Source organism: Eleutherodactylus coqui, chromosome 10, assembly GCF_035609145.1.
Source record: "Eleutherodactylus coqui strain aEleCoq1 chromosome 10, aEleCoq1.hap1, whole genome shotgun sequence".
NCBI classification, from domain to species: Eukaryota; Metazoa; Chordata; class Amphibia; order Anura; family Eleutherodactylidae; genus Eleutherodactylus; species Eleutherodactylus coqui.
In genome coordinates, this window is record NC_089846.1 from 43997961 (window position 1) to 44010301 (window position 12341).

The window sequence follows — 12341 nt, forward strand, 5'->3', positions numbered from 1 at the left end:
GATTGCGTGAAAAATACTCCACATTCACAGGTGAAACAGACGTCGACAAGCGCGATTCTTGGCCCAATACTGCGCTCGCCCGTGTAATGTAACCAATAGTGCGGTTCGCTGTGACTGGCGATCTGAGTGTTACTCGTTATTTGTACCCTTGTTGGCAGTTTATAGGTGAGCTGGTTGCCTCTTAACCCCTTATTGGCCTATTTTGGGCACAACAGTTTATTTTGGAATTTTCATCTCCACTTTTCAAGAGCCATAACTTTTTATTTTCCGTTGACGCGGCCGGATGAGGGCTTGTTTTTTGCGCGGCGAACTATAGTTTTTATTGGTACCATTTTTGGGAGCATGTGAGGTATTGTAAAACCTTTAGTATTTTTTCTTTGAGAACAGGAAAGGGGAATCCCCACAGCCAAATGGATTTGTCGCTGTACGGAACTGAACAGTGCCAGGAGGACCCCACTGACTAGAATAGGGTCCCCCCGCTTTCCGACCGGCTGCCTGTCTTTTGGACAGAAGAAAGAGCGCTCCATGAAGCGCTTTTTTGGGGGGGCATTTTCAACAGCATCTGTGATGGAAGCTCCTGCCAGAGGCTCCGACATGGGTGTGAAAGCAGCCTTAGGCTGGGTTCACATAGGGCGGATTTGCCGCGGAAATTCTGCCACGGCAAATCCGCCTGCGGCCGCTAATCTCAGAATTAGCCAGCCATGTGGACGAGATTTCTGGTAAATCTCGTCCACACGGGACGGCCAATCCGCTGCGGTAAGTCAGGCTGGAACCGCGGCGGCCGCAGCCGCGGTTTCAGATTATGCAGCATGTCTATTTTCTTTTTTTAATTCCGCCGCGCTCTCCACTATGGGAGCGCCGGCCGCAGCGGAAGAGTGAGCGGCTGGGCCGCTTCAAAGCCGCGGTGGTTCTCCCGGCAGAAATCTCGCGGTTTTTGCTGCGGCCAAACCGTGGGATTTCCGGCGGGAATACGCCCAGTGTGAACCCAGTCTAATACACGGCCAGGGTAGCGCTGTGCTGATTTATACGGCTTGACTCACACTGCGATACCAGTGTATTTCTCCATCCAGCCCAAATCTCCCTTGTTTGCCCGCCAGCTCATCCCGTGTAAAAAGAACCCTAAAGCCGCCTTAACATAAACTGTAAATGCTGCGGAATTTCTTCTGGCGGCACACGGACGGGGCAGATTTCGCATTCGGAATTCAACCCCCACGTACCTGTCCAGCATCTTCTATTCTGTTCTGCGGATATGCCGGCACACATGCGCAGTAGATCAGGCCGCACCGTTGCTAGGCGATGTCGCGGATCCAGCAACCTTTCTGCAGTGATGATTGCGGAAGGGCCATGGGACGGACTGCTCCCATTGACTTCAATGGAAGCCGTCCGTGCGAAGCCCACACATGCTGCGATTTCTTCTCCATGAGTGGAGGATCGCATTAGATTTCTGCTCGTGGACATGAAATTGCGTATTACCATAGCATGCTATGGGCAGTATTTGCTGCGGAATCCGGAGACGGACGTCTGCACTGGATTCCGCAATGCTAATCTGCCCGTATGCAGGCGGCCTAAGCCATGCAGAGGACATGTAAGAAGTCGCCTTCACGCTGTGCGGAAAGTATCCGCAATGAATCTGCAGCGCTTTGGATTCTAAATCTGCAGCATGGGTATTTGCATTGTTGGTTTTTACTGCGCAATTCAACCATTGAAATATGCGGTTCAAATTCCGCAGCTGATCTGCAATTTAAAACGCAGTCAAAGCTGCAGCACTTACGTGCGGATTAGGCCACTGCGGAGTTGGAAGGCCCACAGCGATTCCACCACCTGTGAAGGTGACCTCAAGCTGCCTTCCTACAGGCAGTAAATGCTGGGAACTTCCACAGCGTTTACACTACAAGCCAAATCTCCACAGGGAGCTTCTTTTTTCTGCTGTGGATATGCAAGAAATGTCAAAAATGCTGCAGATTACGAATCCTCAGCATGTCTATTTATGTTTATGTGCACGGTCTGCAAATTTCACCTACAGATCCGTGCGAAATTCTGCATCAGAAACACGTGGATTTTAGAGATCCGAATTCACGTGGAATTTTTCAGCAGTGAATTCCGCCATGTGGATATACATATATACTCATCTGCAGCAAAACTGGAGTTCTGCCACGGATTTCCATACGGATCTGCTTGTAGATTCAGCTGCAGTCAATGGCGCAAATCCACATGCGGCCACCCTCACCGGAGATTGCATCATGAACTGACCTGGCAATTCTTTATAACAACAAGACTTTCAGAATCCACTGATGGAAAAAGCAGTTCCATATGAACTATGGCACGGATTTCCACAGCATTCAATTGAATGCTAAAATGGGGTGGAATTTGCACACCAAATACTCCATTTAAAGGGGTCTAAGGTAGATTTACATGAGACCCGGTTATTGGCCTTTTTTATTATTTTTAACAGGCCACAATTTCAAAATAAATGCAGAGAAAAACTGTGGCAATTGTGATAAAACCACCTGCAGTTTGAAAAAGGAGCCGTAACGTCCCACAGCACCATAAACTAAGTTATGGTGCTGTTAGAGCAGGTGACAGGGAGGCGGGCGATGTATTTCCCCTCTAAAGATTGCATGGTCCCATGAGCATGTTCTTCCATAGACTTATATAAGAGAGAACGCGCACAGGACTCCGAGTTAGATTTTTGTGCCGTGCGCTGATACATCACCCCACTCCCCATCACCTCCCCCCTAACAGCAGCATAACTTAGTTTATGGTGCTGTGCGGACGTGATAGGTTCCCTTTAAACACAGTTTTTACCTGTGTGGTCAAGAACGTAAATCCAGCCTAACCATGGTTACCGTTTTACCAAGTTGGTTGGAGGGTGCGGGTCCTGTGGCTGATCTCTTCTGCTCGGCACTGCCACACCTTGCCTGAGCAACAGGGTTCCCTGGATCCTTCCCATTATGGAAGGGGTTTACAGTCCGCTGTACTGGATTTGATCTGGATTGTTTCCAGACACCCGGCTTTTTGTTTGCTGCCTGCTCTGACTTGCATAAACTCTGCTAGTCCTGGCCTCGGAATCATACGCCAGTCTGCAGTTTACTGCGCGAAACGGAGACCATTTGGTCTCCGTTTCTCAAGGTTTCCGTCTTGAAGATAAAACGGCATAATAAATGGAAGCACAAACATTAAGCAAGTTAGAAGTCCAGTGTGTTTATATGAAATATAAAATAAAAATAAAAAAAGTAAACTTTATTGAAAAAGCTTTTATTTCCTTCCTTCCACCATAATAATGTGATAGCCAAATTTGGTCTTTACAGGGGGATCAGTGTAAACAGGTTTGTCCATAGTGCTCACAGAGAGAGCAAATGCAGCTTCTTGGAAAGGTCCAACCATCGAGCCTCTGGTCATCCAGCCCAAATCTCCCTGTAAAGTAGCAAAATATTACAGTACATCAGAAAAGCCATTCACTGGATCTCAATACACAATGAATTGCAACCTGTCGCTCCCAGAAATGGTTCCCTACAAGTAGAAAAGGCTGGTGGTTTGGGGATGGCTTAAGACTTTGGGTAATTAATGGAAAAGTAGATGTATGATGCTCGGGGTTGGAGTCCATACTATGCCTATTTGTTGGACCAATAACCCGTTATACTGCCGAGAACATATGATCACTGCCCCTACAACAGTACAAGGACACTTAACTCCATGACAGACATACCCATCATGACGATTCGTGGGTATCCACAACACGGCTCCCGCCACAACTGCCGGCTCAGAGAAATATCCAATAATCACATTTAATCCTATCAGCTTTATAATCAGAGCACTGTACATGGGAAGTTTATATTAGTGATCGCTGGTTGTGGCAGCATTGCCGCTGAGCTAGGTGTCACCATGGAGGGGCAGTCTCATATTAAAGGGATTGTGTGACCAGGTCCATAAAGTTTGACCTGGAGTCACGGAGGCGGGCCGTGCCAGCCTCTTCTCACCCACAACATGTTGATGTAGAGTGACAGCTCTTTCCCTATACCCAAAAGGGGACAGAGCTGTCAGTCTGCATGATGTCGGCACGGTGAAGTCAGCACGACCTTGCTTCATGACTCAGAGCTCAACTCCAGGTAAAACTTCATGAACCTGGTGAAAGAATCCCCTTAATACCCATTAGAGCATACCGTAATAAGACCTGCCCCTAAAATAAGCCCTACCCTGTTTTTCAGGGGTGAACTTGAAATATAAGCCCTACCCCAAAAATAAGCCCAGCTAGGCTACATAAAAAAAAAAAAAAATTCATTACCTAGCAAGCACTGTCTGGGTTCCTCCCGCTGGTCTCTGAAGCTCCAGCGCTCTTGCTTCAGTCCTCGGGTGCCGATAGAAGATCACGTGCTGGTAACAGGGCTCTTAAACCCCGCCTCCAGCAAGCGATGGCTCTCATTGATTCTCAAGCGCCGCAGCTGAGCAAATGAATGCAGCACTTGATGAACCAATGCGATGGCTGTGATTGGTTCTCAAGCGCCGCGGCTCAGCCAATCAAAGCCATCACTTCCTAGAGGTTGGGGTTTATGAACCCCGTTATTAGGAAGCGATCTTCTATCGGCAGCTGAGGACTGAAACAAGAGCGCCGGAGACCGTGTGCCTCTTTTGGGGCAAAAATTTATGTAAGACAGGGTCTTATGTTCGGGGAAACACTGTAGTAACTGCATGCCCTAATGAGTCTTGAGTATACTGCTATGCATAGGCAGAATACGCTGGAATAGCGTATAGAAAAAAAAAAATGTGGAAATTTTAATTCTAAATAATTGGACAAAAAATTTTTTTTAATTAAATTAAAAAAAAAAAAAAAAAAAAGACAAAAAACATCTTTAAAAAAAATACATTTTATCTAATCATAAAGTAATCTACATGTGTGTCCTCTGACTGCAGCAGAAGTTTGCTACACTTTACTAGAAGTGTATACTTTTTAGGTCAGCAACAAATCGAGAAAAAGGAAAAGTGTGGCAGTTGTGTTAACATTGTGCCCTAAACAAATAAATGAATCATAATTTAATTACATGCTATATTATAATAATTCTATATTCAATATTATCCCCCAAAAATCAACCAAGTACAACCTGTTCTACAAAAACAAGGTCTCATATAGCCGTGCCGACTGAACATGTACATCATCACCGGATATAGTACCCACAAAACGTACGACATATACTGTAGGTCATCGGTGATGGTGCAAACACAACAGATGTGTCCATGAGATTGTCAGCTACACTAATGGCTGGGATTAGAGAAAACCCTGATCCCAGCCATCAGTCCACTGATGCATCACAATCAGCACTGACAGCGCTGCAAACAAAAAGAGAGCGCTCCCTAAAGCCTCAGGAACCTGGCGGAATCTCACCACTGACTGATTCCAAATCTGTCGCAAAATCCGCATCATTTTATCCTTCTACTGAATGCCACGCAGAGCGGCCTCGCAGTTCACACAGCAGGGATTTTTCAGTGCACCAATTATTGCTGCAGTTTTCATGTAAACCGCAATGGGTGGCCGCATGTGGATTTGCCCCATTCACGAGGATTAGATCCGTGTGCGGGTCCACATGATAATCCACGCTAGAACTCCGTGGCTCAGCTTCAGAGTCCTGCTGAGGGCCGAACTGTCAGATCCACGGCAGAAATATGGGACATGGATTTGAAAGTTCTGTGCCCATGTCACAGGGATACAGAATGCCCAATCTAATATGCTAGCTTACCCCTTGTCTGGCCTTGTCCTCGCTGTACTGAGTAGCTACCTCACTAAATCGTACTCCAGATTTCAGTTTTTCCATGGCTTCCATAACTCTTCCATGTTTCTCACAGAGGATGTGCCTCACCTGAAAAATGGTAAGAAAATAAAGCGCATTACTTTTCTCAGTGTTCGTGGTTTTAAAAAAATATATTTTTCCCCCGAAATAGCACCACTTTTGTCCATGGGTTGTGACTGGTATTGCAGCTCAATATCATTTACTTGAATGTGGCTGAGCTGCAACAACAATCACGCCCTCTTCATAATAGTGTCATGCACATAAGGAAAATGGAACAATACCTCTGCAGCGCCCCCTATTGGATGGCAGCATTCTTCAAATCAATGTGCAACTTTTTAACAAGTCTGTAAAACAATGATTGGGAATAGGAAACCAAGCCAGAAATCCACACACAGACAGCTGTTTCGGTTGGGGTGGGGGATGTAGGTGCAGTAGGTTTCTGGCTTGGCTGGTGAGGGGCCTATGACATGGGTCAAGAGGGATATCGTCTCTCCTTAAGGAGAGCACCCAAAAAATGGTTCTCTGCAGTATTGTTCCATATAACTTATTTGCATAAATTACCCAGAGGAGCATGCATGCCTTATAAGTCTCCTCACTCACCTAATTTTTTAGGTGTCTTATCACACCCCTTCTGCGTGCTCTCCTTGGGAAAAGAGGATGCCATTCCGTGACCCACTCACCCCCTAGGTGTCTCCACACACCTTTTAAGTGTTCTCCTTAAGGCAAGACGACACCCCTCTAGACAATAGTGTCAAGCACAAGGCCCCCTGCCTCACTTTATTTGGCCTGCCGGATGTGCAACATTCTGCTCGCCCAGCCTGCAGGTCCGGCCAAGCAGTGGCTGTGCAGTCTGGTCACTGACCTCTCACCCCTGATGTCTGTGTGTGCCAACCTGTACCCACCAGAGATGCTGAGGGGAGAGGTCAGTGATCACAGACTACACTGCCACTGACAGACCAGGCTTATGTCTGCGTTTTTCGTGTGTCGGCATATTTGCGCACGCAAATAAGTCGTCAGATGGGCCTATTAAAGTGGTGCACAAATATGTACACTTTCCTGTGTATTCACTGCATATTTGCACCGGCTCATTCACTGCAACGGCCTATTGCGGTGCGTAATATGCACCAAAGTAGGTCATGACGCATTTTTTCATGCAAACATACATCGAGTGAAAAGATACGCTCATGTGAACGAACCCATTAATAATCAATAGATTCTATTCACTGCGTATTACGTGCGCAAACACTGCACGCATATTTGCTGCGCAAATACGTTTGTGTGAACAAGCCCTTACTATACAGTCTTACAATTGCATTCGACCTTTTGACGGCTTGATGTGGCCCTTGATGAAAATATTTTGGACACTCCTGCCTTAAAGGCTTTATATAGGATTGGAAAGTGGTTCTGACAGTGGAGGGCACAGCAGAGTAGCGGCAGCCAGTAAGCGGTGCCCCGGGGCCTCAAAGGCGGACAAGGGGTATGCGTTTTTTTTTATTCATGCCCATGCCACATATATTACTGTTGAAACCACACAAGCCCTTTAATTCCTTCTTGATCTAGTGTCAAGTATCTAGCGGGCAGCCTTACCTTAACGGCATTTCCACCTTTTGGGGTTTGGGCTTTTTTGTCAGCGGCTTCGCCTCCAGTGGCGCCACCTGATCACAAGACAGAGAAGAGGTGTAAATGTCATTAGATTCTGGGAGATCGCAGTACAGATTAGAGCAATAATGATAAAACAGTCGCAGCAGACGGGCAGCAGCCCTGTAAGGACGACGCACTCATGGCTTATCACCCCGCTGGGGTCTACATAGTGTTTACTTTAATTTAGTTTTTTTCCTTACAGCATTGCAGGATGTTTTAAGAGTTTGGACTTTTAGGCCTCATGTCCACGGGGACAGATCCGCAGTGGGTCACCCGTACGCGTGATCCGTGCCCAATAGGGATGCATTGGATGTCATTCTCCCTTGAGGCACGGATTGCGTGTGTGGGAAATCACCCGCAGCATGCTTCATTTTAGTGCGGGTCTCCCGCGGGGACAGCTCCTGCAGGCTTCTATTGAAACCTATGGAAGCCGTCCGGATCCGCGGCACACCCGCAGCTGAATTCCCACTCTCCAGCGCGGGAGAGCAGGAGTTTTAAAAAAAATGGAGTTCACGGCGCATGCGTGCAGGAATGTGAGCACATCCGCCGGCCCGAAGAAAGAAGATCTGGCCGTAACGGAGAGCAGATCCGCAGCGTCCAGACAGGTGAGTAATGCTTACTTCTAGCCTCATGTCCACGGGAAAGGAGGGACCTGCTGCGGGATTCGGCATAAAGATTCCGCGGCGGACCTGACTTTCCCTGTGGACATGAGGCCTAAAGATCACAGCAAGAAAAGCTAAAAATAAGAAAGTTTTTTTTAAATGTTTACAATTTTTTTTTAAATGAAGTGTTTAAGAAGTCTATAGGGGCCTCGCGATTGCCTGACCACTTTTATAATATACTGTAATACTTCAGTATATTGTAATTTTTCAATCATTTCCTTAAGCCCCGCTATAGGCTTAAATCCAAGCAGCAATGGCAACCTATTTGTACGGCAGAAAATTATGCGCTGACTAGAATGGCTAACTAGTCTAAGGAGTTCATTTTCTTGTGCTGGTTGAGGCTGCCTGTCCACGGCCATTACTGCATTGCGTTCCCTGGAACGATAATCTGGCCACGGGGAACGCAGTGCACGCTTTCCATAGTGTTGCTATGGAGAGCGCAGCCCCCCGTCCACGAGTGGAGAATCATAGCGATTCATAGCTAGTTGTCAGATAGGCTGATAGCGGAGATCCGTCTGCAGGCTCCTGCGCCCGGGTGGCAGCTCTGCGCCGCGGGGTACCGCAACGCCCGTGAACAGGCAGCCTTAGAGGGGTGTCATCTCTACTTACGGAGAGCACCCAAAAAGTGTGTGGAGTCACCTAGGGGGTAATTTATGCAAAAAAGGAAGATTTCCATCTTCCTTATTTGCATAATTTTCCTGCGCAATTACACTGTTCCACGCGTCTCCTAGTATATCTTGCGCACATTCTCCCATCCCCATTGACTTCTATGATGACGTTTGGTGCACAAATACGCAGAAAAAGAGAGCAAACTGCTTTATTTTACGTGACCGAAATGCGCAGGAAAAAATACGCACCTGTGAACAAACCCGTTGAAATCGATGGATTCTATTCTGTGCGGGCACAAATTGCGCAGGTAAACCAGTGTGACGCCCGCTTTAGGGTGCGTTCACACGGGCGAGAAAATCACGTGAGTTTCGTGCATCTCGTAGGGTTACACAGGCGGCTTATCTCCCACAGCAGTGAGGCAAGACAGAAAAGTATTTTCGTGTGCGCCTCACACGAGCCGAGAACACGCAGACGTGCGGTCTACCACACATAACACACGGACTGGTGGTCTGCTGGCTTTGTCGCTCTCGAGAACGTCTGCCGCGGCTCTCCACCTCAGGGTGCGTACACACGGGCGAGTCGCCTGCGTCGTGAGACACGCAAAACTCACACTAAAATGGACCCCAAACGGGTTTTTTCACACGTGTGATTTTTTTTTTCAAATATAAAGATGGCGGCCGGTTCTGTTTTTCTACAAGTTTACAGAAATCTTGCCAATTGTTTCTTATTGAAGAATCACGCGCTCAGCGACACCACGCTCTCGCAAAGCGCAACGCACCTGCAGAGTCCAGGTTTTGTGTTTGCCTGCAGTCACACGGTCGAGCGCGGTGTCGGACCGAGAAACTTGGATTGATATCGCGCTTGGAAAATTGCGATATTCACTGCAAGCGCCTTGTGCTTTGCAATAAAGCAGAAAAAAAATAAAATAAATAAAAGTCGCACCGCTGTACAAGTGATTTTCACGTGTTTTTCACGTGCGTTAAAATCTCAAGTATCTTCAATAGGAAAAATTAAAAATGGCGCCGTACACATGAAACTCACACGTGCGTACGAGCGCAATGCATTTTTTGTCGCACCCGTTGGAAAGATTTCTGTAAACTTGTAGAAAAATAGAACAGGCGGAGAGAGAAAACAAAACAACACGTGTAAACAAACCCAGGGCGAGCTTTATGCGTCTTATCACGAGGAACTCACCCGTGTGAATGCGCCCTTACCAGCTCCTGCTGGGTGATGGCGCCTCCCCTGGTGTGAGGACAGTACTTACCTTTCGCTCCCCCCTTCCCACCTTTCCCTTTGGGCGGCATCAGTTCACAGTAAGTGCTGCACAGCGAAGGCTAAAGGACCTGTGATGACGTCATGACCATGTGACCAGTCACATGTGGGGGCTAAAGGACCTGTGATGACGCCATGACCATGTGATTAGTGTGGAGGCGGAGTCAGGCTGTAGGCAGAGAAAAGGCTTTTTCCCTGTTCGCTTGAGGCCGTATTCACACGGGCAATGATATCGGGCGAGTGCCCGTTTAGCGCACCTCACCACCCATCACAATGATGAACTGCGTCTGAAAATAAAACCACACAAAGCACCACGTTCATACATGACGGAGGCTTTAAAATTGGCTGCCTGCCCTACCTTTCAGCGTTTCGCTTTATTTTTCCCCCATGTTTCCCCGTGGAGCCTCCTGCTTATCGTATCGCAGTGCAACAAACTTGTGTTGTGATGTGATGCGATTTTAGCATTAGAGAGTCCTGTTGACTGTCATGCGTAAAAACCGTGCGACATTTCTGCGTTGTGAAATGCCCAAATATGAACCCCATTCACACTAGCGATGTTTTCCTGCATGGCACCGCGATGAAAACATGTCACAGCATGTCCTTTCTAGCCGCGGGATCGCCCAGTGTGTTTAACGCGGTAGGCGGCAGCAGCATCGGTCAAATTGCAACAATGGGAGAACTCCCCGATCCTCTGCTGTGACAGCCGCAGCGGGGATTCCCTCCATCCCTGCAGTGATGCATGACTGTTTTCACATGAAACCGTCCCCCATCCACGGGGCTTTCCCATGGTGGCGAGGGCGATATGGGGCGTGATTCATGGCCTGATATTGCACTTGCCAGTGTGAAGCAGCCCTCATGAGCACATATGAAACTAGCCTTAGGGCTCCATACTGGCGTGGGCAATATTGGGCTGTGAATCATGGCCACATATCGCCACCATGGCAAAGCCCCGGGGATGTGAGGCCACCTGCCTTTGTTTTACAGACCTGGATATTATCCCCCATCCGTGGTGCCCACATAGTAAGTGGCAGTAATATACCCCCTTTTGTGCCTCCGCTCAGTAATAATGCCCCCCATGACCTCCGTTCAATATTAAAGCCCATCATGGCCTCCATTCAGTAATAGTGCCCCTCGTGATGACCTCCTAATTAGGAAAAATGCCCCGCAGGGTAGATTCACATGGGGGAGAAAATCGTGCCATAGTAAAAAAGCAGATTATGAGACCAGCGACTTACAATGGTTTCCTTCCCATTAGCGATGTTCCCCCTCATGCAATGTTGCAAGAGCTAAAAATCGCGGCATGCTCTATTTTTCTGCAATGTGCGTTTTTTAAAAATCTCCCATGTTTTCCTATGGAGCCTCCTTTTTATCGTATCGCAGTGCAACAAACTTGAATTGTGATGTGATGCAATTTTAACATTAGAGAGTCCTGTTGACTTTCACAAAAAAATCACTGCAAAATCACGAGCGGCAGCAATGATTCTGCGAAAAATGCAGCGCCGACGCTCAAAAATCGTGGGAAAAAAACAGACTTTTCTTGCAGCAAAATTACAATCGGCCGTGTGAAACTAGCCTGATATTAGTAATAAACGGAGACTAATTGCCCTCTCATAGCCTAGCGTTACAAAACATGTCCCTCACAGCCTCTTTATAATATTATGTCCCCGTGGCACCTGAATTCACACAGGGCGGATTTGCCGTGGTTTTGCCGCAGCAGATCCGCCCGCGGCAAAACCGCCTGCGGCCGCTAAGCTCAGGATTAGCCAGCCATGTGGACGAGATTTCTCAGAAACCTCGTCCACACGGGACGGCTAATCTGCCCTGGTAAATCCGGCTGAAACCACGGCTGCGGCCGCCGCAGCCGCGGTTCCAGAATATGCAGCATGTCCATTCTTTTTTTCATTCCGCTGCGGCTGCGCTCTCCTCTATGAAAATCTCGCCAAACCGCGAGATTTCCAACGGGAATCCGCCCTGTGTGAACCCAGGTTTAGGCTGCCTGTCCACGGGTGTTTTTGCATTGGGTGATCCGCAGCGATAATCCGGCTATGGAACGCGCAGCCTCCGCTACGTCATGGAGCTGTGGGGTATGTATGAAGAGAGATTGCGTGGCAACCTCTCTTCATACAGTGCGGGCGTCAGCTGTTTATAACAGCTGACACCCGCGGGCAATAGCCGCGAGGCCGATCGCGGCTATTAACCATTTAAATCCCCCGAACATCGGGGGTCCTGCACGCCCCCCCTGCGGTGAGATCGGGGTCCCATACATGCAGGTGTCATGGCAGGGGGGCTAATGAAAGGCCTCACGGCTGCCTTACCAGACTGCCTATCAAGCAATCCCCATGGGGTTTTCTGTTTCACGCTGACTCCTGGGTTGAGT

The 12341-nt window shown here is 48.0% G+C and overlaps 1 protein-coding gene across 1 annotated transcript; it reads right to left on the reverse strand.

Moving 5' to 3' along the window:
* Window positions 1-3239: 3239 nt before the first annotated feature.
* PIN4 (peptidylprolyl cis/trans isomerase, NIMA-interacting 4) lies at window positions 3240-10086 on the reverse strand. Its single transcript, XM_066580944.1, has 4 exons — window positions 9957-10086; window positions 7368-7435; window positions 5730-5849; window positions 3240-3414 (listed from the first exon to the last, which is right to left on the reverse strand). Exons 1-4 carry the CDS (start codon window positions 9994-9996, stop codon window positions 3256-3258), a joined length of 387 nt encoding a protein of 128 aa, XP_066437041.1. The 5' UTR covers window positions 9997-10086; the 3' UTR covers window positions 3240-3255.
* Window positions 10087-12341: the final 2255 nt, after the last annotated feature.